The 21,704-nt window shown below is 44.8% G+C and overlaps 3 protein-coding genes across 4 annotated transcripts in view; all 3 read left to right on the plus strand.

Annotated features, from left to right (window-relative positions):
* Positions 1–16,082, plus strand: part of cacna1sa (calcium channel, voltage-dependent, L type, alpha 1S subunit, a) — a 31,616-nt gene extending 15,534 nt beyond the window's left edge. The window contains exons 11-43 of one of the 2 annotated variants that reach the window (XM_047025727.1): positions 19–244; positions 1,329–1,536; positions 1,839–1,959; positions 2,093–2,207; positions 2,315–2,414; positions 2,677–2,746; positions 3,134–3,266; positions 3,554–3,683; positions 3,928–3,987; positions 4,240–4,346; positions 4,471–4,558; positions 5,265–5,372; positions 5,477–5,529; positions 5,655–5,801; positions 5,936–6,137; positions 6,472–6,630; positions 7,112–7,222; positions 7,444–7,527; positions 9,362–9,409; positions 9,881–9,907; positions 10,320–10,445; positions 10,567–10,632; positions 11,192–11,283; positions 11,398–11,557; positions 12,103–12,230; positions 13,041–13,137; positions 13,254–13,356; positions 13,483–13,584; positions 13,720–13,847; positions 14,505–14,630; positions 14,875–15,020; positions 15,134–15,311; positions 15,811–16,082. In XM_047025727.1, coding sequence (XP_046881683.1) covers positions 19–244; positions 1,329–1,536; positions 1,839–1,959; positions 2,093–2,207; positions 2,315–2,414; positions 2,677–2,746; positions 3,134–3,266; positions 3,554–3,683; positions 3,928–3,987; positions 4,240–4,346; positions 4,471–4,558; positions 5,265–5,372; positions 5,477–5,529; positions 5,655–5,801; positions 5,936–6,137; positions 6,472–6,630; positions 7,112–7,222; positions 7,444–7,527; positions 9,362–9,409; positions 9,881–9,907; positions 10,320–10,445; positions 10,567–10,632; positions 11,192–11,283; positions 11,398–11,557; positions 12,103–12,230; positions 13,041–13,137; positions 13,254–13,356; positions 13,483–13,584; positions 13,720–13,847; positions 14,505–14,630; positions 14,875–15,020; positions 15,134–15,311; positions 15,811–16,047 — 3,986 coding nt within the window. In that variant the 3' untranslated portion in view covers positions 16,048–16,082. Of the gene's footprint in view, positions 1–18; positions 245–1,328; positions 1,537–1,838; positions 1,960–2,092; positions 2,208–2,314; positions 2,415–2,676; positions 2,747–3,133; positions 3,267–3,553; positions 3,684–3,927; positions 3,988–4,239; positions 4,347–4,470; positions 4,559–5,264; positions 5,373–5,476; positions 5,530–5,654; positions 5,802–5,935; positions 6,138–6,471; positions 6,631–7,111; positions 7,223–7,443; positions 7,528–7,978; positions 8,039–9,361; positions 9,410–9,880; positions 9,908–10,319; positions 10,446–10,566; positions 10,633–11,191; positions 11,284–11,397; positions 11,558–12,102; positions 12,231–13,040; positions 13,138–13,253; positions 13,357–13,482; positions 13,585–13,719; positions 13,848–14,504; positions 14,631–14,874; positions 15,021–15,133; positions 15,312–15,810 lie in introns of both variants that reach the window. The other variant, XM_047025726.1, reaches the window with a different exon arrangement.
* LOC124471292 (NACHT, LRR and PYD domains-containing protein 12-like) overlaps positions 1–21,704 on the plus strand; it is a 1,476,309-nt gene that overhangs the window by 399,568 nt on the left and 1,055,037 nt on the right. The gene's annotated exons all lie outside the window — the stretch shown is intronic.
* Positions 18,812–21,647, plus strand: LOC124470943 (BTB/POZ domain-containing protein KCTD20-like). The gene is made up of 6 exons (XM_047025180.1): positions 18,812–18,952; positions 19,532–19,628; positions 19,807–19,927; positions 20,616–20,813; positions 21,081–21,191; positions 21,352–21,647. The coding sequence occupies exons 1-6, from the start codon at positions 18,942–18,944 to the stop codon at positions 21,645–21,647; spliced, it is 834 nt and encodes a 277-aa protein (XP_046881136.1). The 5' UTR covers positions 18,812–18,941.

Consider the following 21,704-nt stretch of genomic DNA (forward strand, 5'->3'; position numbering starts at 1 on the left):
CCCTTCCATAATCACCAGACGCCGCCAACAAGGTCCTGCTGTCCATGTTTGCCATCGAGATGGTGATGAAGATGTACGCCCTGGGGCTGCCCTCCTACTTCATGTCCCTGTTCAACCGCTTCGACTGCTTCGTGGTGACCACCGGCGTGCTGGAGCTCATCCTGGTGCACATGGACATCATGTCCGTCATGGGGATCTCCGTGCTGCGATGCATCCGCCTGCTGCGCCTGCTCAAGGTCACCAAGTAAGACTCGCTCAGGTTGAGAGGGAGAGATGTGCTCAGGTAGAGATATGCTCAGGTAGATATGGTAGAGATTTATTCAGGTGGAGATATGCTCAGGTAGATATGGTAGAGATATATTCAGGTAGAGATGATCTCAGGTAGAGATGATCTCAGGTAGATATGGTAGAGATATATTCAGGTAGAGAGTATGTTAGAGATATGCTCAGGTAGATATGGTAGAGATATATTCAGGTAGAGATATGCTCAGGTAGATATGGTAGAGATATATTCAGGTAAATATGCTCAGGTAGATATGGTAGAGATATATTCAGGTAGAGATATGCTCAGGTAGATATGGTAGAGATATATTCAGGTAGAGATATGCTCAGGTAGATATGGTAGAGATATATTCAGGTAAATATGCTCAGGTAGATATGGTAGAGATATATTCAGGTAGAGATATGCTCAGGTAGATATGGTAGAGATATATTCAGGTAGATATGCTCAGGTAGATATGGTAGAGATATATTCAGGTAGAGATATGCTCAGGTAGATATGGTAGAGATATATTCAGGTAAATATGCTCAGGTAGATATGGTAGAGATATATTCAGGTAGAGATATGCTCAGGTAGATATGGTAGAGATATATTCAGGTAGATATGCTCAGGTAGATATGGTAGAGATATATTCAGGTAGGTATGCTCAGGTAGAGAGTATGGTAGAGATATATTCAGGTAGAGATATGCTCAGGTAGATATGGTAGAGATATATTCAGGTAGATATGCTCAGGTAGATATGGTAGAGATATATTCAGGTAGAGATATGCTCAGGTAGATATGGTAGAGATATATTCAGGTAAATATGCTCAGGTAGATATGGTAGAGATATATTCAGGTAGAGATATGCTCAGGTAGATATGGTAGAGATATATTCAGGTAGATATGCTCAGGTAGATATGGTAGAGATATATTCAGGTAGGTATGCTCAGGTAGAGAGTATGGTAGAGATATGCTCAGGTAGAGATGATCTCAGGTAGATATGGCAGAGATATATTCAGGTAGAGAGTAATCCCTAATCCCTGGCGTGTGTGTTTGTGTGTGTAAGGTACTGGACGTCCCTCAGTAACCTGGTGGCCTCCCTCCTCAACTCGGTGCGCTCCATCGCTTGCCTCCTGCTCCTCCTCTTCCTCTTCATCGTCATTTTCTCCCTGCTCGGCATGCAGGTGTTCGGGGGCAAGTTTAACTTCCCCAACCGGCCCAAACCTCGAAGCACCTTTGACAGCTTCCCTCAAGCCCTCATCAGTGTGTTCCAGGTCGGTCCACAGCAGAATCAACGTGAATTAACAAGAGTTAACACTTCCATAACTGGTGACGGGTCGTAACATAAGAAATGGTATTGATGAAGTGAAATGATGAAGTGTAACAATTCAGGAAGCAGCACTGTCATCGGTAGAGACCTAACATGTCCAACCTGTAGATGGGTTTCAAACACACTAGATCTGAATCTGAATGTGTGATGTTCCTCTTTGGTTCCTCCAAAACACACCCTGACATACGAGCCCTCAAACCAAATGAAGTCACAAGAGGTGGTATTTGATTTTTTTTTTTTTGCCAGATCCTAACAGGTGAGGACTGGAACACTGTCATGTATGACGGCATCATGGCATATGGGGGTCCCATCATGCCTGGGATCCTGGTTAGCATCTACTTCATCATCCTCTTCGTCTGTGGAAACTGTATCCTTACACATCCTTGTTTGTACCCACGCCGTTTCTGACATTGTGTCTTTGGGTAGAAGAGGTGAAGGTGTGTAGGGGTTAGAGTTGTAGGGTTTATTCGTCCGCGGAAGGAAACTTTGACCTCCCTCAGACATCCTGCTGAACGTCTTCCTGGCCATCGCCGTGGACAACCTGGCGGAGGCCGAGAGTCTGACGTCGGCTCAGAAGGACAAGGCGGAGGAGAAGAAACGCAAGAAGCTGCTCAGGTGAGGGAAGGCTAATGATAAAGGTCACAGGTCAAGCTTGGGAGCCGTAGGTCTGCAGGACAGACCTGGGTGTGGTATGACCAGCTGCTCTCTCTCCCTGTCGTCAGGGCCAACATGCCCGACAAGGCAGCCGAGGAGAAAGCTCTCCTGGCCAAGAAGCTGGCAGAACAGAGAGCCAAGATTGAAGGCATCCCCACTACAGCTAAGGTATAACTGGAAATAGATCCCCACTAAAGCTAAGGTATAACTGGAAATAGATACAGCTCACACAGCCAACTGTAAATAGAAATAGCTCACACACAGCCAACTTTATATAGGTATAACTCACACAGATAACCGGATATAAGTATAACTTGCATGACCAACTCAACTTTTTTGACAAGCATTTTTGTTGTTGTTGTTCCAAACCCCTTCTCTACATACATATAGAACATCTATAAACATGTTTTTGGTTTGTTCTCCCCTACAGCTTAGAGTGGACGAGTTTGAGTCCAACGTCAACGAGGTAAAGGACCCTTTCCCACCAGCAGACTTCCCAGGTAAATAGATTCTTTCTCATCTCTCACCTGGACTAGAAATATCTGTGTTGAGGAGCATTGAGATGATGATATCAGATATCTCTTCAAAGAGGAGAGGATGAATGTTAGGATGGGGGTCAGACGGCTGAGCGGCTAGGGAATCAAGCTATTAATCAGAAGGTTGCTGGTTTGATTCCCGACATGTCAGATGATGTTGTGTCCTTGGGCAAGGCACTTCACCCTACTTGCCTCAGATGTCCCTGTACTTACTGTAAGTCGCTCGGGATAAGAGCGTCTGCTAAAATGACTACATGTAAATTAATGTTTAACATACTTAAACCGTGTTTTCATGTCAGAGGTCTTTACAGATTACTTCTCTGTTTACAACCGAACATCTCTGTTGCCCAGGTGACGATGAGGAGGAGGACCCTGACATCCCTGAGAGCCCGAGGCCTCGGCCAATGGCAGACCTGCAGCTGAAGGAGGAGGCGGTGCCTATGCCAGAGGCCAGCTCCTTCTTCATCTTTGGTCCTCAGAACAAGTAACGATGAAGAGGATGATGAGGATGTTGATAATGTTGATTATGAGGATGATGATGATAATAAGGATGATGATGATGAAGGTGCTGAGGCTGATGATGATGATAAGGCTGATGATGATGACTGTTGAACATGTTATGGTGTAGATTCTTTATGTTTTTAAATGAGTCACTCAACAATATACCTTTATCATTTGTTTAATGGTAATAACATCTTTCTGACTTGACAAGGGTCTAATTGGTAAAAGTTTCCAACGACAAATGTTTTTGTTATTTGTTCCCCCTCCCAGGATCCGTAAGCTGTGCCACCGCATCATCAACGCCACCACCTTTACCAACATCATCCTCCTCTTCATCCTCCTCTCCAGCATCTCTCTTGCCGCTGAGGACCCTATCGACCCCATGTCCTTCAGGAACAAGGTGCCCACATATCTGCCTGTGTCACTGTCCATGTACTATATTATTCTTTATGTTCTTTTATTTGAAAGAGTATGGTCACAAGCTGTTTTATTTTATGACATGAAATGAAACATGTAAGAAAGGACAAGCTACTGTCAAGATTAAACATTTTTTGTATATTCAAGTGCTCTGACCTCTACAGTATTAGACATTTTGTTGGACTGCTCATATGAAAGTCTAACGCCTTTTTCCTGTTTCGTTGAAGGTGCTGGCATATGCAGACATCGTTTTCACTTCCGTGTTCACGGCTGAAATTGTGCTCAAGGTAATTGGGAACAATCGGTTTGTCAATGCATTGTTGTGTTTCTTTTGTGTTGAGGGAGGCTGTTGTTTAGTAAAAGTAGTGATTCAGTTGAGTCATTTAAAGCTGACAAAAACAACAATACAGTATGTAACGGGTTTTGTCTGGGTATATATTTGGCAGTATATAAAGTATAAAAGGTCTGGTCAATTCAACCTCATAAACTTGGCTATAGTTTTACATCTGTATTTACCCCATTGATGTCCACCCAACTAGATGACTGTGTATGGAGCTATCTTACACACTGGCTCCTTCTGCCGGAACTCCTTTAACATCCTGGACCTGGTGGTTGTCAGCGTATCCCTCCTCTCCATGGGCATGGAGTAAGTAGTCCCTGGGACATTGGATTTGGCTAGACGGTGTCACATAAAAATGGATTGTGCCCTCAGACAATGTTGTCTCTCCGGGGAGGTGTTTAGTGATGGGTTGTGTGTGTGTTGTGTCCAGGTCCAGTGCCATCTCCGTGGTGAAGATCCTCAGGGTGTTGAGGGTGCTGAGGCCTCTCAGGGCCATCAACAGAGCCAAGGGGCTCAAGGTGAGCTGGTGTCAGCATCACCCATGCCATTGACCTGCTTTTTACCTTTTAGATCTGCTTTTAGCCACCCTGTACATTTATTAATAGTAGGGATGCACCGAATCCAGATTTTTGGGGTTCGGCCGAATACCGAATCCACAAGGCCGAATCTGAAACCGAATACCGAATCCTACTCCTCAGTCCATTAACACAGGTGACACATTAATGAAGTAAATGTTTCATACGGATATGTTGTGTAGCCTATTGTTTAGGGTCCCTTGCCAACACGAGACAAATCGGCATTGCAAATTGAACAAGTAGCTCGACTTGAATCAATTCTGTTGACTGAAAGTAGTGCCAAACAACACTTTTTCTGCTCACAAGTTCCATTTTCACTTTCTCTCAGCCTACTGCATTGAACGGTCCACTTACGTAAACACCTTCCCGTAATCAACTGCGGCGTCATTACGTCGACCAGCGTAATGCAAGCGTAGGGTTCGGATTCTATGAAAAAAGAAATTCGTCCGAAACCGAACCCCGTCAAAAAGCCCAATATTCGGCTGAATCCGAAACCGTATCCTGAACTCGGTGCAACCCTAATTAATAGTTTTTGTTACTGTATATTTATACTGTGAATGGGGTGATATGTTCCTTCTTCACACTTGATGTGTTTTGTAAGACTGACATGGCCTTTGGTAAAGCGTGTGTATCGTCTGCGTTGGTTTAGCACGTGGTCCAGTGTGTGTTTGTGGCCATCAAGACCATCGGAAACATTGTGCTGGTCACCATGCTGCTGGACTTTATGTTCGCCTGCATCGGAGTCCAGCTCTTCAAGGTGACCTGCACTCTCAAGCACGAGTCTCTCCTCACCACAAGAGAAACATGGCAAGCAGCCAAGAACCCTAACTGAACCGTCGTGTTTGCATGTTCTCTCTCCAGGGCACGTTCTACGCCTGCACAGACCCTGATAAGATGACTGAGGCAGAGTGCAAGTAGGAACGCATTCGTTTGATTTCAGACAAGCTCATCTCCCATTGAATCCTCTGCCTCCTTCATCTTCTTTATGTGCTTCACTGGATATCCTCCTTCCAACCCCCCCCCGCCCTCTCTCCACCAGGGGCTTCTATATAAAGCACCAGGAGGGGGCTCTCCGTGAGATGCAGGTCCATAAAAGAGAGTGGATCAACTCAGAGCTCAACTTTGACAACATCTTCAGCGGCATGCTGGCTCTGTTCACCGTCTCCACCTTTGAGGGCTGGCCCAAGTGAGATGGCATTTGATACCGGCGCTCTTCTGGGCTCTAATATAACCCTCGCACATTCACAACAACCCTTTAGCTGTGGAAGGAGAACTGTTTTGTGAATGTGCTACTGTGTGTTTCTGTGTGTGTGTGTATAGGCTGCTGTACAGAGCCATTGATTCCAACATGGAGGACGTGGGCCCAGTGTTCAACAACCGCATCGCCATCTCCGTGTTCTTCATCATCTACCTCATCCTCATCGCCTTCTTCATGATGAACATCTTCGTGGGCTTCGTCATCGTCACCTTTCAGGAGCAGGGAGAGCAGGAGTACAAGGACTGTGAGCTGGACAAGAACCAGGTGTGTGTTCGGAGTTGGTGTGTGTGTGTGGTCAGTCTGTGTGTGGGGTTAGTGTGTGTGTGTGGGGGGGAGTGTTTGTGGTGGGTTAGTGTGTGTGGGGTCAGTGTATGTGTGGGGTCGGTGGGTGTGTGTGTGTGTAGGAGGTTAGTGTGTGTGGAGTAAGTATGTGTGTGGGGGTGTTAGTGTGTGTGTGGGGGGGGGGGGGGTCAGTGTGTGTGTGGGGGGGTCAGTGTGTGTGGGGGGGTTGTGTATTTGTGGGGTCAGTGTGTGTGTAGGTGTGTGTGTGGACATGCAGAGAATCTGAAGCCTGTTGTTGCGTCTTGAATCATCCCAGCGCCAGTGTGTCCAGTACGCCCTGAAAGCACGGCCCCTCCGCTGCTACATCCCCAAGAACCCGTACCAGTACCAGGTGTGGTACATCGTCACCTCCTGCTACTTCGAGTACCTCATGTTCCTGCTCATCATGCTCAACACCATGTGTCTGGGGATGCAGGTATGCTGCTAACAGTAGCATGCGTTGAACACGTTAAGTGTTGAGAACAAAACTAAGTATTTGTCTGTTTTGGGCAAATTATATTTTAGGGATTGCCCAAAATAGATCAATATTAACTATAGATTGATTGGCATTTCTCTCTGTACACTGTAGAGACTGACTGTAAATATATTACCATAGTAAAAATACATGTACTGAACTGTGGGTGTAGTGAAATTAATTTAATCTGTTTTTGAACATGCCTATTTTCCTTTTTCTGGTCTAGTTATTTTTTTAAGCGTGTTATGATAATAACAATTAGAAGACTTTAGCACATTTCATACAAGAATTTCAGTTCAAGGTGCTTTACATATAATCTATCAAAACAATAATACAAGTAATAAAACCCCTTCTGAGATAAAATTTGTCAAATGCTTTGGTAAAAAGAAAGGTGTTCGGATTGACATGGTGCTGTGGTTTGTTCTGCTGCCCTGTATTCCAGCACTGTAACCAGTCAGAGCACGTGACCCACCTGTCGGACATGTTGAACGTCATCTTCACGGTTCTCTTCACCGTGGAGATGCTCCTCAAGCTCATGGCTTTCAAAGCTAAGGTCAGTCACTCTGAAGATACGATCTTCCTCAAACAGGTCACAAGATTGACACTAATTTAAATATAAAACATAAAGTGAAGTAGTTATTACCTATATATAGTTTTTTTTCCTCTCATTTCACATACATACTCTATAATCACAATAATCTGTGTAGTAAACAATCTTTGCTTTGTTATAAAAACACAAACACACTCTGACGATGAAAGTCTTTTCACCCACAGGGTTATTTTGGAGATCCGTGGAACGTGTTTGACTTTGTTATTGTCATCGGCAGTGTGGTTGATGTCATATTGAGTGAGATAGATGTAAGTACAAGGCACACAAACAACGCCCAATGGACACACACAAACACACATTGTTCATGACGACCAATAGTGGAACAATTATTTATGTTTTTAAATAGAGTGTTAGTAACGACACTTTTTGGAATACAGTTTACTCACTTTCAAATAATACATGATCAAATATATATTTCCTTTGTATTTTACATTCCATGGCTTGTATTTACTGATGTAGAACACAAAATGACATTGGCACATTTATAATCTGTTTGACATTGTATAACTTTGTATAACTTCTGATTGTTTTTCCTGGTCAGCGGTAAGAATACCTCTTTACTGTTCGAGATAAATTAAACTACATGCTCACTCTACAGTACAGTATTAGTAGTACTAGTACTTGTAGTACTCACAAAACACCAGGTATTGTCTGTTGACTGTGTGTCTATCCTGATGCTCCACCCACTCACTTACTTAGAGACATACTGTCCAGACTCCCCTGCCAGTCTTCGACAGCAGCATTAGCTCTGAGGATGCGGTTAGTATTCCACCTCCTCACCATCTGGATGCCCCTCACTCCCTCACCTCCACTGCCACCTGTTCCCCCGCTGCACACCTGCCCTGAGCCACACCAGCCCTAGGCCCTCTTCCAATACCTGAACTAAAGCCTCCCTTCCTCTCCTTCTAAATAAGGTTGTTGCAACAGCGTTTAGTGTGATGATCTGATGTTCAACTAATCGACACACAGAAACACTCCATCAGCTCATGAGGGAATAAAATACATATTATTTCCAAGCATCAACCAAACGTTGTTAGAAATTTGATGTTGAGAAATCTTGGACTAAACAGAGTTGCTGCTCAGCGCCATTTTGACTCAGTTTGAGTACGTAGACGATGAAGGGAGGAAGAAAGGTGGCTGGTGTTTGAACAGGGCCGTGTGTCATGCCAACCTGAAGCTACATCTGCCATGCCTTGAACACCACAGTCTTGATGCTCCTTACTTTCTGCCCTGTACAACTGGTCCCAGACCTGCCGCGTCAGGTAGCTCCCATATGGAATTGGAGATTGGAGATGTACTTCTAGATCAATGTAGTTGTTTGGGGCAGAAAATAACTTGTGGCACTTTGCTTCACCATCATGTGTTTCTCTGTCAATCATTTGTCGAGGAACTGTGAGTGATATCCTTCTGTGATTTTACTGTAATTTCTCCACGTAAATGGTAGATGGATGGTAGAAGTCAGTTAAAGGGAAGGTCCACCCCAGGATAAAGGGAATCAGATGGTTTGATTTTGTACATTGAAAGGAGTTGGAATTCAAAAAATGTTCACTTAAAGTGAGTTGAAAATGTCACCCAGGGTCCCACCTCCCATGGAAATATGTTCGTCAAAAAAGTCAAACTATCGAATCAAATTGACATACCGAATACAGGAAAGAATAAAACAAACTGTAATTACTAAAGTAATCGTTTACTGCTCAAATGTTTTTTTCCCTGCCATGCTCCATATTACTGTAGCAATTAACATCTACTGTACAGTATTTGTTTCAGGATATTAAGTATTGTTCATGACAATAACAAAATATACTTCAAATTGCCATTGCAGTAAACCTTCAGAAGATCCTTCAATCCATGTTCCAAAGCACCCTTGGGGCAGTGTGTCCATCCTCTTGTGTTTGTCGTCCTGTCGTCTGGGTTCGACTGGTTTTCTCTCTTTTTCTCTTTTGGTTCTTACCTCTTTTTTCCCTTACATTCTGCCCTCTCGACCCTCCACGTCCATCTCCATGGCTGGCTTCCCTCTCCTTGTTCTGCCTTCTGTGGCTGGTGTCTGTCCTCCTCTGATCTCCCTTGTCTTTCCTCTCTCAGGCAGCTTTGACCTCTTCTGGAGGGCTGTACTGTCTCCACGGCTGCGCTGTAATTATTCACATGCTTCAACTTTTTCAGTGTTGCTTTTGACCTCACTTGAAGCTTGCCGAAGCGTCGTTCAAACGAGTGTTGCACGAGATTTTCCTAACATTGCACAAGCTGTTCAATGGAACTTTTAATAGCCATTACTAATCATTGTTTTGATGTCTATCACACCACCAGCTGTTGATGTAACAGTTAGCATTTTCTGTGCGCTAACTATGATTATTCATGCAAGGGTTAACACCATAACATGGTGATGATCTTTAAACACCTGGATCCTTTTGATGTTAAAGAATCCCGGTAAAGACTCCATACTTAGTACAGTTTAGTAAGTGTAATTTTGATGGTGTGTTTTGCCTGCATAACTGTGTAGGAGACTGCCAGTGGCCAACTCTGTTACCAAGACTGAGAACTAGGCTGGCCAGTGGCAAAACTTGAAGTCATCTCTCTATAACATTGGTGCCTTTGCTCTTTCAGGAGGTGAACCCCATGCAGGCCATTGCGGTATGTGCAGTTATCTGTGTTTCCATGTTTTCATATTGTACAAAGATTTCGGATTATTACTGTATTACTGTGATACCTCAAGGAAATATGAGGGATGGAAGTCACAGAAATGTTTTGACAAAGAAAAAAATTGAATGATGAATTATCAGGTGATATCAGGTCACTTCCACCCATTAATCGTTTGCAGCAGATGTAAACGATACATTGGTGGATGTACCAAATATTGCTTGCTAAACAATCAAGTTTCTCAAATCAATTGACAATTTATCAAAAATGTTCACAATTTTTCACAAGCCTTTTCATTACCTCCATTTTTGTCGCATCCACCCCTCATAAGGAAATGTTCAAACTATAGCAATTGGTAATTTACATAAAGTGTACTTACTTCAGTGTTTTTGCTTCTTCTGGAAAGGCATCTGAAAATATGAGTGTGTCGATCACATTCTTCCGACTTTTCCGTGTCATGCGTCTGGTGAAATTGCTGAATCGATCTGAGGGAATACGGAACCTCCTCTGGACCTTCATCAAGTCTTTTCAGGTCTATCATCTACGTCCTTGTTAGATGAAGGTTGTGATGGGTATCCAGGTGGCAATCTGAGTTTGTTAGAATAGATTTCTTACCGTGTGTCTGTCTGATGTTGTGATTGGTTGTTTTGCAGGCTCTACCCTATGTCGCCCTTCTCATTCTCATGCTGTTCTTCATCTATGCTGTTGTTGGGATGCAGGTTTGTTATCTAACACACACACAAACCTAGGATCAGTATATAAAGGATTTATTGATTACCCAGGACCCTTTACCTATTTGGCAGAAGTAAATTACTCATATACCCGACATGGGACTAGCTTTAGCTAAATAAATACATCACAGGGGAAGACTAACCAAATGTTGCATCTGACTGAAATTACATCCACATAGGTGTTTTTTGTCATGTATACATTAACTAGATTAAACCTGCAATAGGTATCATAATCAAATAATTCAAATACATTTGAAACAGAGCCCCCCATTTCTTGTCTGAATGTCCATTCTTTCCTCCAGCTCGAGTTTGACTATGTGATAATTCAGTTTTAAGATTGTACGACAATTTTGTTTGTTCTACAGAGCAAAAGTTAGCTACCATTAGCTTTTGGCTACTTTAGGGTACTGTTGCTATAGGTGACGAGTGATCGCTGGTCTCATGAAGTCCAAACTTCTATTTTGTGAAAGTGTAGTTGCCTACATGACACATTCAACCTGAAAATACACCTTCCTCTAACCACTTAGCCTTTGTCTTCTCATTGTAGATCTTTGGTAAAATAGCCTTGGTGGATGGAACGTACATCAACAGGAACAACAACTTTCAGACATTCCCTCAAGCTGTGCTGGTACTCTTTAGGTGGGTGTGCTGTTTCTGGGTGGTGTTTCACTAAATCACCTTTTTTACACTTTTCAGAGAAACATTGAATGTTTTTGTTTTGAATGAAGACTAGGGTTTTCATTTCCTGTGCAGGTGTGCTACAGGGGAGGCGTGGCAGGAAGTGATGCTGGCCTGCTTGTACGGGAAGAAGTGTGACCCCAAGTCTGACTTCCTGCCCGGGGAGGAGTACACCTGTGGAGCTGGCTTTTCCATAGTCTACTTTATGAGCTTCTACATGTTGTGTGCATTCCTGGTAAACATCTACCCACACATGCAAATATATTTACATTTAGTCATTTAGCAGACGCTCTTATCCAGAGCGACTTACAGTAAGTACAGGGACATTCCCCCCGAGGCAAGTAGGGTTAAGTTCCTTGCCCAAAGACACAACGTAATTTTGCACAGCGGGGAATCGATCCGGCAACCTTCTGATTACTAGCCGACTCCTTCACCGCTCAGCCATCTGACTCCCTTATTATATATATATAATAACAAACCCACAATAAAAAAAAACACTACAAAAGTAAATAAATAGATAACCAGTTACAAAATCTTTTAATTAAATTAATTAAATTAAAGAAAAGTTACATTTCCCACAATGCATCACAACATAGAGGTGAAGATAGTTAGATAGTAGATAGAGTTAGAGTAAAAACAATAGATATATAGCATAAGGTATATGGAAATGCATGTAAATTTACAGGCTCATAGTATCAGTTTGTATTTGTAATTTGCACAGGATTTTACCAGTATTCAAAACAAACACGTACAGACGTTATTGATTTCTGTCCTCCACAGATCATCAACCTTTTTGTGGCTGTCATTATGGACAATTTTGACTACCTAACCCGTGATTGGTCAATCCTTGGCCCCCATCACCTGGACGAGTTTAAGAAGATCTGGGCCGAGTACGATCCTGAGGCCACGTACGTGTGTGTGTGTGTGTTTATTCACAGAAACATGTCACGCACAAAACAGAAACAGAAGAGCCATCGCTTTATGTTGAGTGTCTTACCTTCAGTTCAGATTGGTGCACGTCCAGTAGGTTGATACTGTTCCACATTTTTGGACAAATAATTGGAGATAACCAGAAGTTGGTGAGGTGGTGACTCGAGCCAGTCTTAGGGGACACTGCCAGAGGTGAAGAGGTGTAGATGCCTTGGGTCAGATCCAGGGGGATGTCCCTGGATGAGGATCAGAGGAGAGCAGAGGGCTGGGGTCAGATCCAGGGGGCAGGTTGTGGGCTGTGAGGAGACGGTCCTCTTCAGAGTCCTCCAGTGTCCTGGTCGCTGAGCTCACTTTTAGTCGTGTCTGAAAAGGACCCTGCGGTCACCAGCAGTCAGAAATGAAGTGGCGGACGGAGGCGGGAGGAGAGAGGAGAAGGTGAAGGGAGGAGGAGAGATGCTGGAGTTTATTTTGGAACAGAGAACAGGCTGATGTTGTTGTGGCCGGGAGAGTAGTCAGCAGGAAGTGAAATGAAACAGGCTACATGGTCACAACTACAATCGATCGTGACAGTGTGACAGTGTGACAGTGACAGTAATGAGTGTGACAGTGAAAGCAAGGACAGGAATGTCAGTGTGATAGTGACAGTAATGACAGTAACGACAGTGTGATAATGTGACCGTATCGACAGTGTGACAGTAATGACAGAGTGACAGAGTGACAGTGTGACAGTGTGACAGAGTGACAGTGACAGTAGTGACAGTAATGACAGTGCGCATCCTGACATGCAGGGGGCGGATCAAGCATCTGGACGTGGTGACTCTGCTCCGTAGGATACCTCCTCCGCTGGGCTTTGGCAAGTTCTGCCCTCACAGAGTGGCCTGCAAGGTGACTACCATACCAGCTGTGCTAGCAGTGCTAAGCTTAACAAAGGAAATCGTTTCTCATTTATATTTTGGCAAGGGCCACATGCTGACATTGAGTTTGTGTTTCTGTGTCTGTAGAGGCTTGTGTCTATGAACATGCCCCTCAACAGCGATGGTACCGTCACCTTCAACGCAACCCTGTTTTCTTTGGTCAGGACCGCACTGAAGATCAAAACTGAAGGTGTCTAGGGAACGCACGGTCTTGGTGTCTCATTTGCATGCGTGTGTGTGTATGACAAAGGGGGGGAAGGCTTAAGAAGAGAGTCATTTAGGATTAGAAACTCCTAACTCTGCTGCTATTGGTCAGGTAATTTTGAACAAGCCAATGAGGAGCTGAGAGCCATCATCAAGAAGATTTGGAAGAGGACCAGTATGAAGCTGCTAGACCAGGTCATCCCACCAATAGGGGGTGAGGAAACATATATGCACCAATCACAAACCACACCAATCAGAATCTGGAACAGTCTGACTCCCCCCCCCTAAAAAAATCCCCAAAGGTATTTTGTGTTGTCTGATTGTGAAACTGTGGGCATTGATGTGACAGATGACGAGGTGACCGTGGGGAAGTTCTACGCCACGTTCCTTATTCAAGATTACTTCAGGAAGTTCAAGAAGAGACAGGAGGAGTACTATGGCTACCGGCCCAATAAGAAAAACACCACAGAAATCCAGGTGGGCTGTCTTACAACAACAGACACCCATACAGAGAAACCCCCATAGTTGTGTAACCAATGAGATCCCAAACACAAAGTATGAATACAAGTTTGATTTACACTTGCCTTCCACTTTAAGTCCTGACAGGGAACACACACTGGGTAAAAAATAGACACACTGACGATGGATTAGGGCGAAACGCGTCTGTCATCCTAATAAACGGGTCAAAAGAAGCAACAAGCAAGCTTGAGAGTGCGTTTTTTTCAACTTTAAGTTATTAGTCTTTTTTCACTCGCACTCGAAATCGCCTTTTATTTTGGAAGCAAAGCTCGCCTATCCTAAAAAATAAAACATAGACAGACCTACAAGACTGCAATAAAAGATTATTGATAAAGTAATATGTAAATTATAATTTAGATTATTATAATAATTTAAATTATATATTTAGGGATAACAAAACAGCAATATGAAGATACAATGGATATTGCGGTGAATATGTTATTCAGAGATTATCGTTTAAAGGTATTATTAAGATTTTGAGGCTTAAGGGACACGGGAAAAAAAAACCTTATCATGATTTTCTGACAAGGCCCCGCCTACTTCTCCTGCCAACACTTGTTCTTTATACCCTCCTCTCTTCTCACCACATCTCCCCCCCCCCCCCCCCCCCCCCAGGCCGGTCTGCGGAGCATAGAAGAGGAGGTGGCCCCGGAGCTACAGAGGGCCATCTCAGGAGACCTGATGAACGATGAGGAGATGGACAGAGCCATGGATGAGGCGGCAGAGGAAGGCATCTTCAGGGTGAGAGGAGAGGAGAAGAAAGGAGGAGGAGAGGAGAGGAAGGGAGAAACAGACAGAGACACATAGAGAGCAACAGAACTGGATGGAAAGCCAGGGGGAAAATGTACTTAAATGCGTCAGGGTGATGGTGCAGAAGGCAGGACATGAAACACTGATAAGGAAATTGTCTCACATCTTATTTGTCTCTTTCTATCCCTTCCTCTCTCGCTCACTCTCTCCCACGCTGTCTGTGTTGGCCATTCAGAGGGCAGGCGGTCTGTTTGGGAACCATGTCGATCCCTTCTCAGAACACGGAAACCAGAATGCCCAGGTGACCAGCCAGCGCCCTCTGCAGTTTTCCGATGGAGAGCCAGTGCCCAACAACATCAACAACAACAACGCCAGGCAAAGGTACGGGGGGTTTGCGTGTGCAGGTGTGTGTGCGCGCCTGTATATCGTGTGCCAGCTCTTCCTGAATGCTCAGGCCGGTGGATGAGGACGTGAACGTCTCCTGTGCTCTGCAGCCGGCTCTACGAGGAAGACGGTCCCGTCCAGGTGTATGTGATCTCAGGAGCCAGCAGGTGCTCCTCTCTGTCTGAGCTCCAGCTCCAGAGCAGCCCCTCGCAGCAGCTGGTGGGCCCTGGGGCCCCGACGGCCCAGGGGCCGGGCCCACACAGCGCCGTGGACCAGGTGATCCAGGAGGTGAGAGCACAGGGGGAATCTATCATTCGGTGTGCTCATCTGTAAAGCCATCCGGGTGTTTGTAGTTACAGACAAGCTAGGTGGACCCCCACCTGCCCCTCAAAAACACTTTCATTGAAACGTGTTGTTTCCCCCACACTTTTTTTATTGAAGATTTCGACAAGTGATCCAGAATGGCCAGAAACACCACTGACTAAATGCTACATGGTGACATATTTTGATCTTTGTTAAATAATATTTATATGACTTAACATTTACATTTAGCAGGCACTCTTATCCAGAGCGACTTACAGTAAGTACAGGGACATTACCCCCGAGGAAGTGCCTTCGACACAACATCATTTGGTGTGGCCGGGAATCGAACTGGCGACCTTCAGATTACTAGCCCGATTCCCTAACCGCTCAGCCTCCTGACTCCACTTAACGCAACAGCACGGTCAAAACATTGTAGTTGAGAGGAGTGTGGTGGTAGAGTCATGCGTCCTCCTCTGTGTTTCAGGCGCTGATACACAAAGGTCTGGCCGTCTTGGCTGACGACCCTAACTTCCTGTCCCTCACAAAGCAGGAAATGGCCGAAGCCATGAACTTTGACCCCAAGGACATGGAGACCTCGGCCTCACAGCTTCTGAGTGGTCCCAGAGGAAAGGCCAAACGGAAGAGACGACCTATCCCTCCTCTTCCCACATCAGCACCGAGTCAGCTCAACCAATCAGCTACACCCCACAACCCAGTGTAGACCAATAGGCCACAGCTACTGACAGCTGCTGAATCTTTTACAAATTGGACAGTCCTGATTGGGTGTCCTGAGACATGGGAGGATGTCTGATTGGTTGAGCCGATGTTGAGACACCTATGTTACTGTACTACTGGATGTTTGTTGAATGATTTTATTAGAAAGAACCTTTCCTGCTTTATTACAGTGACTCATTGTCTGGAGAGAAATAGAGACAATGGTAGAGAGAGAGACGAAGAAAGTAAACAGAGATTACATTTTTTTATTAAAACATTTTACTCACAGTACAGATAACTGTATAAATGATGTGTAATGTTCAAGTAAACATCTTATTGTTCCAGTTGAACATGATGTTGACTTTTGACCTGTTGATGTTTTGCTGGCATGACATGTTGGCCATGATTGACATCCTTGAAAACCATATTTTTGTATTGTGAGCAATGTTTAATTGGACAAGACCTTTATCTTCAAGGACCCAGGTGCATTTTCATAGTAAGCAAAAGTTATAGAAATGACCCGTGTCCACCCTGTCCCAGAGTGTCATGTTTGGATACTCTTAGGATAATGACATCATAGCAGATGACAGAAGCTAATGTTGACCTTCAGGCTGGAGTGAAAGTCTCCCAGGGTCAGTACTCTGGCTGTGGTTGATCGGAATCATTATTTTTTACACGATCAGGGACAGCATGGTCAAGGCCCTTTTCCTCTAAAACAATTTTTATGCTTTTTCATTATTTTGCAGACCTTACTTGTTAAAATCTCTGGTCTGTTTTTCTTGAAATGAAAAAAACCAAATTTAATTGGGTTTTTTGTTCAAGTTTAAGACCATTTATGTGAATGGGCCATTCACAGCTTTGTTGTAGAGATCAAGCCACAAGGGCAACAGAATGTAGAAGTGCTGGTGAAGTGCACTTTTAAGAAACTAGAAAGGTAGTGGTTGAGACACTGTTTCTTTGTTGGTAATGTAAATGTCAAGAAGAGGCTTGGAATAACAAATGTAGAATTCTGATGTAAAGAAACTTTTTATAGATCCATCATTGGCATTGGCAATGCTATTTTTGTCGTAAAAATATTCAGTTTAAATATTACTGTTCTGTCAAATTAATTACATTTATAAATTAATTATAAAACACCAGTAGCATGTAACGCTCCAAGGTGATAAATTGTATTGGTATGAATAAATTACTGAGTGTAATGGATTATGCACGCAAAATAGTCATTGTCACCATATTGAGATTATTTGCACTTGTCCAACAGATATGCAGATCACCCCCAAAATAAAGAGAGATACCAAGAAGGCCTGCTTCATGTTTGTGAATTTAGCATGTCCAGGATGTATTGTCCAGGTAACTGGTGTAAACGTTTCATTGTTTTCTGTGACGCGAGTCTCTCCATTTCTACACAAGCCTAATTGGATTGACATACACTGATCCAGTGTCACCGTATGTGATAGGTGCTAATCCCGGTTAGGCTACGCACTGAATGTTGCTTCAAGATTGCCAGTTTTTTACTTTCCTGACACAGCGACTCCCCCAACGGCACATTACCATTGAAACACCACCATCATCCTGAGGCTCTGGTAAATCATTTTGATATTGATGTTATTATTTTACGTTGTGCACTGAATTAAGTACACAAGACAGCCCCGAGGCACCTGAAACCTTAATCCAGGTATTCATCAACTTTTATACATCAAATGTACTATTATCTACATGTCCAGCATTCTGGTCTGGACAAATACAGTGTTAATAAGAGCGTAGATGCAGTTGGTGTTAATAAGAGCGTAGATGCAGTTGAAAGGTTTGGTTGTGCTGTGTTCAGGAGACGAGCCTGCGGAGCTCCACTGGAGTGAGGCTGTTCTCCTGAAGCTCACCACCCCCATTACAGCTTCCCTCACCTCCCACCCAAAACAAACTGGGTCGGTCATTACTTCACTACACAGTCACCATCTCGGGCAAAATATTTGTTTTAGACAAAATATTAACTTACGAAAATAAATAAGAAACAACATGACATGTCAACAAATGTGACACTTTAACTACAGTCCAGAGTAGCTAACTATAGCTTCCCCCGGTGGTAGCTAGTCACCCAGTGGAGTTGTGGGGCTTCCTGGTCAGGGAGAGCAGATGGTGAGATGAAGAACTCCCTATGGTAATCCTCCTCTAGGGCTTATGGTGCCCTGGGGCAGATGGGACCAGTCTAATAAGCTCACTCAGGGAAATGAGCAGACTAGCTACTGGGCAGACAGTTCAGGCGGTATTTTAGAGTGGCTGGATCATGATCAGGGTATGTTTGGTGCCATTAAAGTTCCTCAGTTTCTTGAGGAGAGAGAACCGCTGTCTTGCCTTGTTATACATGTAGTCTGCATTGATCTAAAAGGTAAGTTTATTGTTAATGACAGTTTCCAAATGAGTGGGATTGCTCCTTGTTCTTATATTGACTCACAGTTGCTTGTTTTCTTTGTTGTTTAGGCCTATGTCCGGGGAAGAGATATCCACTTTCACAGGGTTTCTTTAAAGTGATTCATCTTGTCCCCATAGTGATCCGAGAGGGTGGTCCTTGAGCCGAGCTCCAGGATGGAGGGCAGGGGTGACTTGCCTCGCCCTGCCCCACAAGCCTCTGACCTGCCTCGCCCTGCCCCTCAGCCCACTGACCTGCCTCGCCCTGCCCCTCAAGCCTCTGACCTGCCTCCCCTTGCCCCTCAGCCCTCTGACCTGCCTCGCCCTGCCCCTCAGCCCTCTGACCTGCCTCGCCCTGCCCCTCAGCCCTCTGACCTGCCTCGCCCTGCCCCTCAACCCTCAGACCTGCCTCGCCCTGCCTCTGGGAGGGTCACCCTAGTGGTGGACGGAACACACTTTGTGGTGGACCCCGCCCTCTTTACGGCGTACCCTGACACCATGCTGGGGAGGTAAGAGACTGGTTCCTGTCAAACATCACCTGACACCAGGCAGAGAGGTGCACAGGCTCACAGTTACTTTGGCATATCCAAAAGTTATCAATGAGAATAATCAAAACAGAAGATGCCAGGCATGTCTTCATCTATGTTGAAACCACTCAGCTTTCCCCTTCCAGCTGTGTTTAGTAGCTGTCCTGATTTGCTCAGGAGAGGGGGATTTCCTCCCAATGAAGTGAATCATCCACACTGCGGATCTATGTTTGTAGCATTTTTATCCACTGTTCTCGCTCAACCGGTGTTTATCGCCTGTTGCACTATAGATTTGTCATGTGAACTAGAGATCAGCAAATAGATTTGATTGAATTGTCAAACAATTCAGTTTAGCCAGCTTAGCCCTGGTCCATTTGTGTTGCTCTGGGCTAATAGGATGAAAAGTTATAAGATGCTACAGCATGTAGGCCCATCACCTGCACAACCATTTCTCACTGACACAGTTGAACTCTTTGAAGATGAATCAAATATATTTTTTTAAGCAGTTTTTCAGATGGATATTCCCTTACATTAGTATATTCATTCACTAATCAATTTCAGGATGTTTGGTCCAGCTTGGCATCACAACTTCACACGTCCCAAAGGAGAGTACGAGATTGTGGAAGGAATTGGGGCTAACATCTTCAGAGTTGTCCTGGTAAAGACTTTTCTGTCATCCAAATGTTAAGCTCCTGAAAATCTTGATTCATTTTAATTACTAAGATTAAATGTAGATTTGTATTTAATTTGTCAACAAATTGCTTGTCTCTAGTCACTTTCTTTTACTCGATATGTCTCTGCCTCCCTCTACTGTTCATCCTCTGTATGTACATCAGGACTACTACCGAGGGGGCGTCCTGCACTGTCCAGATGGGGTGTCGGTGTCGGAGCTGAGAGAGGCCTGTGATTACCTCTGCATCAACTTTGACTACAGCACCGTGAGGTGCAGAGACCTCAGTGAGTCCCATCCCTCTGTGTCAGGGCCCATTCAACACCTCCACTAAGTTACAGTTCTTGTTCAGTTATACAAACTAAGTAAAACAATAAATAGGGCCTCCAGGATCTTAAGGACCAGGATCCAGGATCTTAGGAGCCTTAAGTATCATTTTGTAAGGTTGCGGACCAAAATATACAGCACACTTCATTCAGAGGGAAGTTAATCATTCTCACCCACCCATAGATGAGCTTAAACAGTGGTTCTCAACCCTGGTCCTCATGGACTTGCTGTCCTGCATGTTTTAGATGTTTCCTTCTTCAAACACACATTAATCACATGAATGGTCATGCTTCAGCTGAGCTAGATTACATTCATTTAAATCAGGTGTGTTGAAGGTGGGAAACATCTAGAGCAGGGGTGTCGAGCTCCGGTCCTCGAGGGCCGCTGTCCTGCATGTTTTAGATGTTTCCCTGATCCAGCTCACCTGATTCGAATGAATGGTCGTTATAACAACCCTTTTAATTGAATCAGGTGTGTTGGAGCAGGGAAACATCTAAAACATGCAGGACAGCGGCCCTCGAGGACCGGAGTTCGACACCCCTGATCTAGAGCATGCGAGGCAGAGTGGGTCCCTGAGGACAAGGGTTGAGAACCTTTGTTCTAGAAGCTGCTGGTTCTAACCCTGAGCGTCCTCGTGTGGGTTTCCAGGTGCGTTGTTGCACGAGCTGTCCAATGATGGGGCACGACGCCAGTTTGAGGACTTCCTGGAGGAGCTGGTTGTCCCGGTGATGGTGGCCAGTGCACAGGAAGGGGAGAGGGAGTGTCACATGGTAGTCCTGACGGACGACGACCTGGTGGACTGGGACCATGACCACCCCCCTCCCCTGGGAGAGGAGTGCTCTCAAAGTGAGGGAGAGGGAACACGTCTCATGTTGTTGCACTCCAACAACCCTCCGATGGCAAAGGCAAAGCCGAGAACCAACATTAGATCTTGATAGCTCTACTGCATGCGCTAAAATATTTTAGGAAAAATCGCACAATAAAAACGAACGAATGAGGTAGAATTAAAGCTAAATGTCTACACCTCAATCTTTGTCAAATCCAAAGTACTGGAAGAACAAAATTACTTGTGTGTCACTGTCCTGAAGTTTGGGTATTTTGCCTGTCATCCAGTTGTGTACAGCACCAAGCTATACCGCTTCTTCAAGTACATTGAGAACCGTGACGTGGCCAAAGCCTTGCTGAAGGAGCGGGGCCTGAAGAATATCAGGATAGGGATCGAAGGTGAGTACCTCAACCTCCCCTACCCTGCCCAACCTCCCCTACCCTGCCTAACCTCTGCTTCCTTTAAAGAACATCAGGATAAGGATCAAAGGTGTACCCCACCTGTATGCCGTGTTCTGTAACCAAGGTACCCCACCTGTATGCTGTGTCCTGTAACTAGGGTACCCCACCTGTAAGGAGAAGGTGAAGAGGCGTCCGGGGGGGAAGTCTGAGGTGATCTACAACTACGTCCAGCGGCCGTTCATCCAGCTCTCCTGGGAGAAGGAGGAGGGAAAGAGCCGCCATGTTGACTTCCAGTGCGTCCGCAGCAAGAGTGTCCCCAACCTGATGGCCTCTGTGGGGGAGGGGCTGTCCCGACCTCCGGCCCCACCCACCCCACAGGTGGATGAACTGGATAGGCTCCTGAGCCCAGAGCCCCGCCCACAACCTCTGGTCCCTCCCCCTGACCACTGCTGAGGGGAAGGACTTCTTATTATTTTCAGTCTTCTTATTATTATTATTGTTACATTGAGA

The sequence above is a fragment of the Hypomesus transpacificus genome, chromosome 9 (genome assembly GCF_021917145.1).
Source record: "Hypomesus transpacificus isolate Combined female chromosome 9, fHypTra1, whole genome shotgun sequence".
Lineage (NCBI taxonomy): Eukaryota > Metazoa > Chordata > Actinopteri > Osmeriformes > Osmeridae > Hypomesus > Hypomesus transpacificus.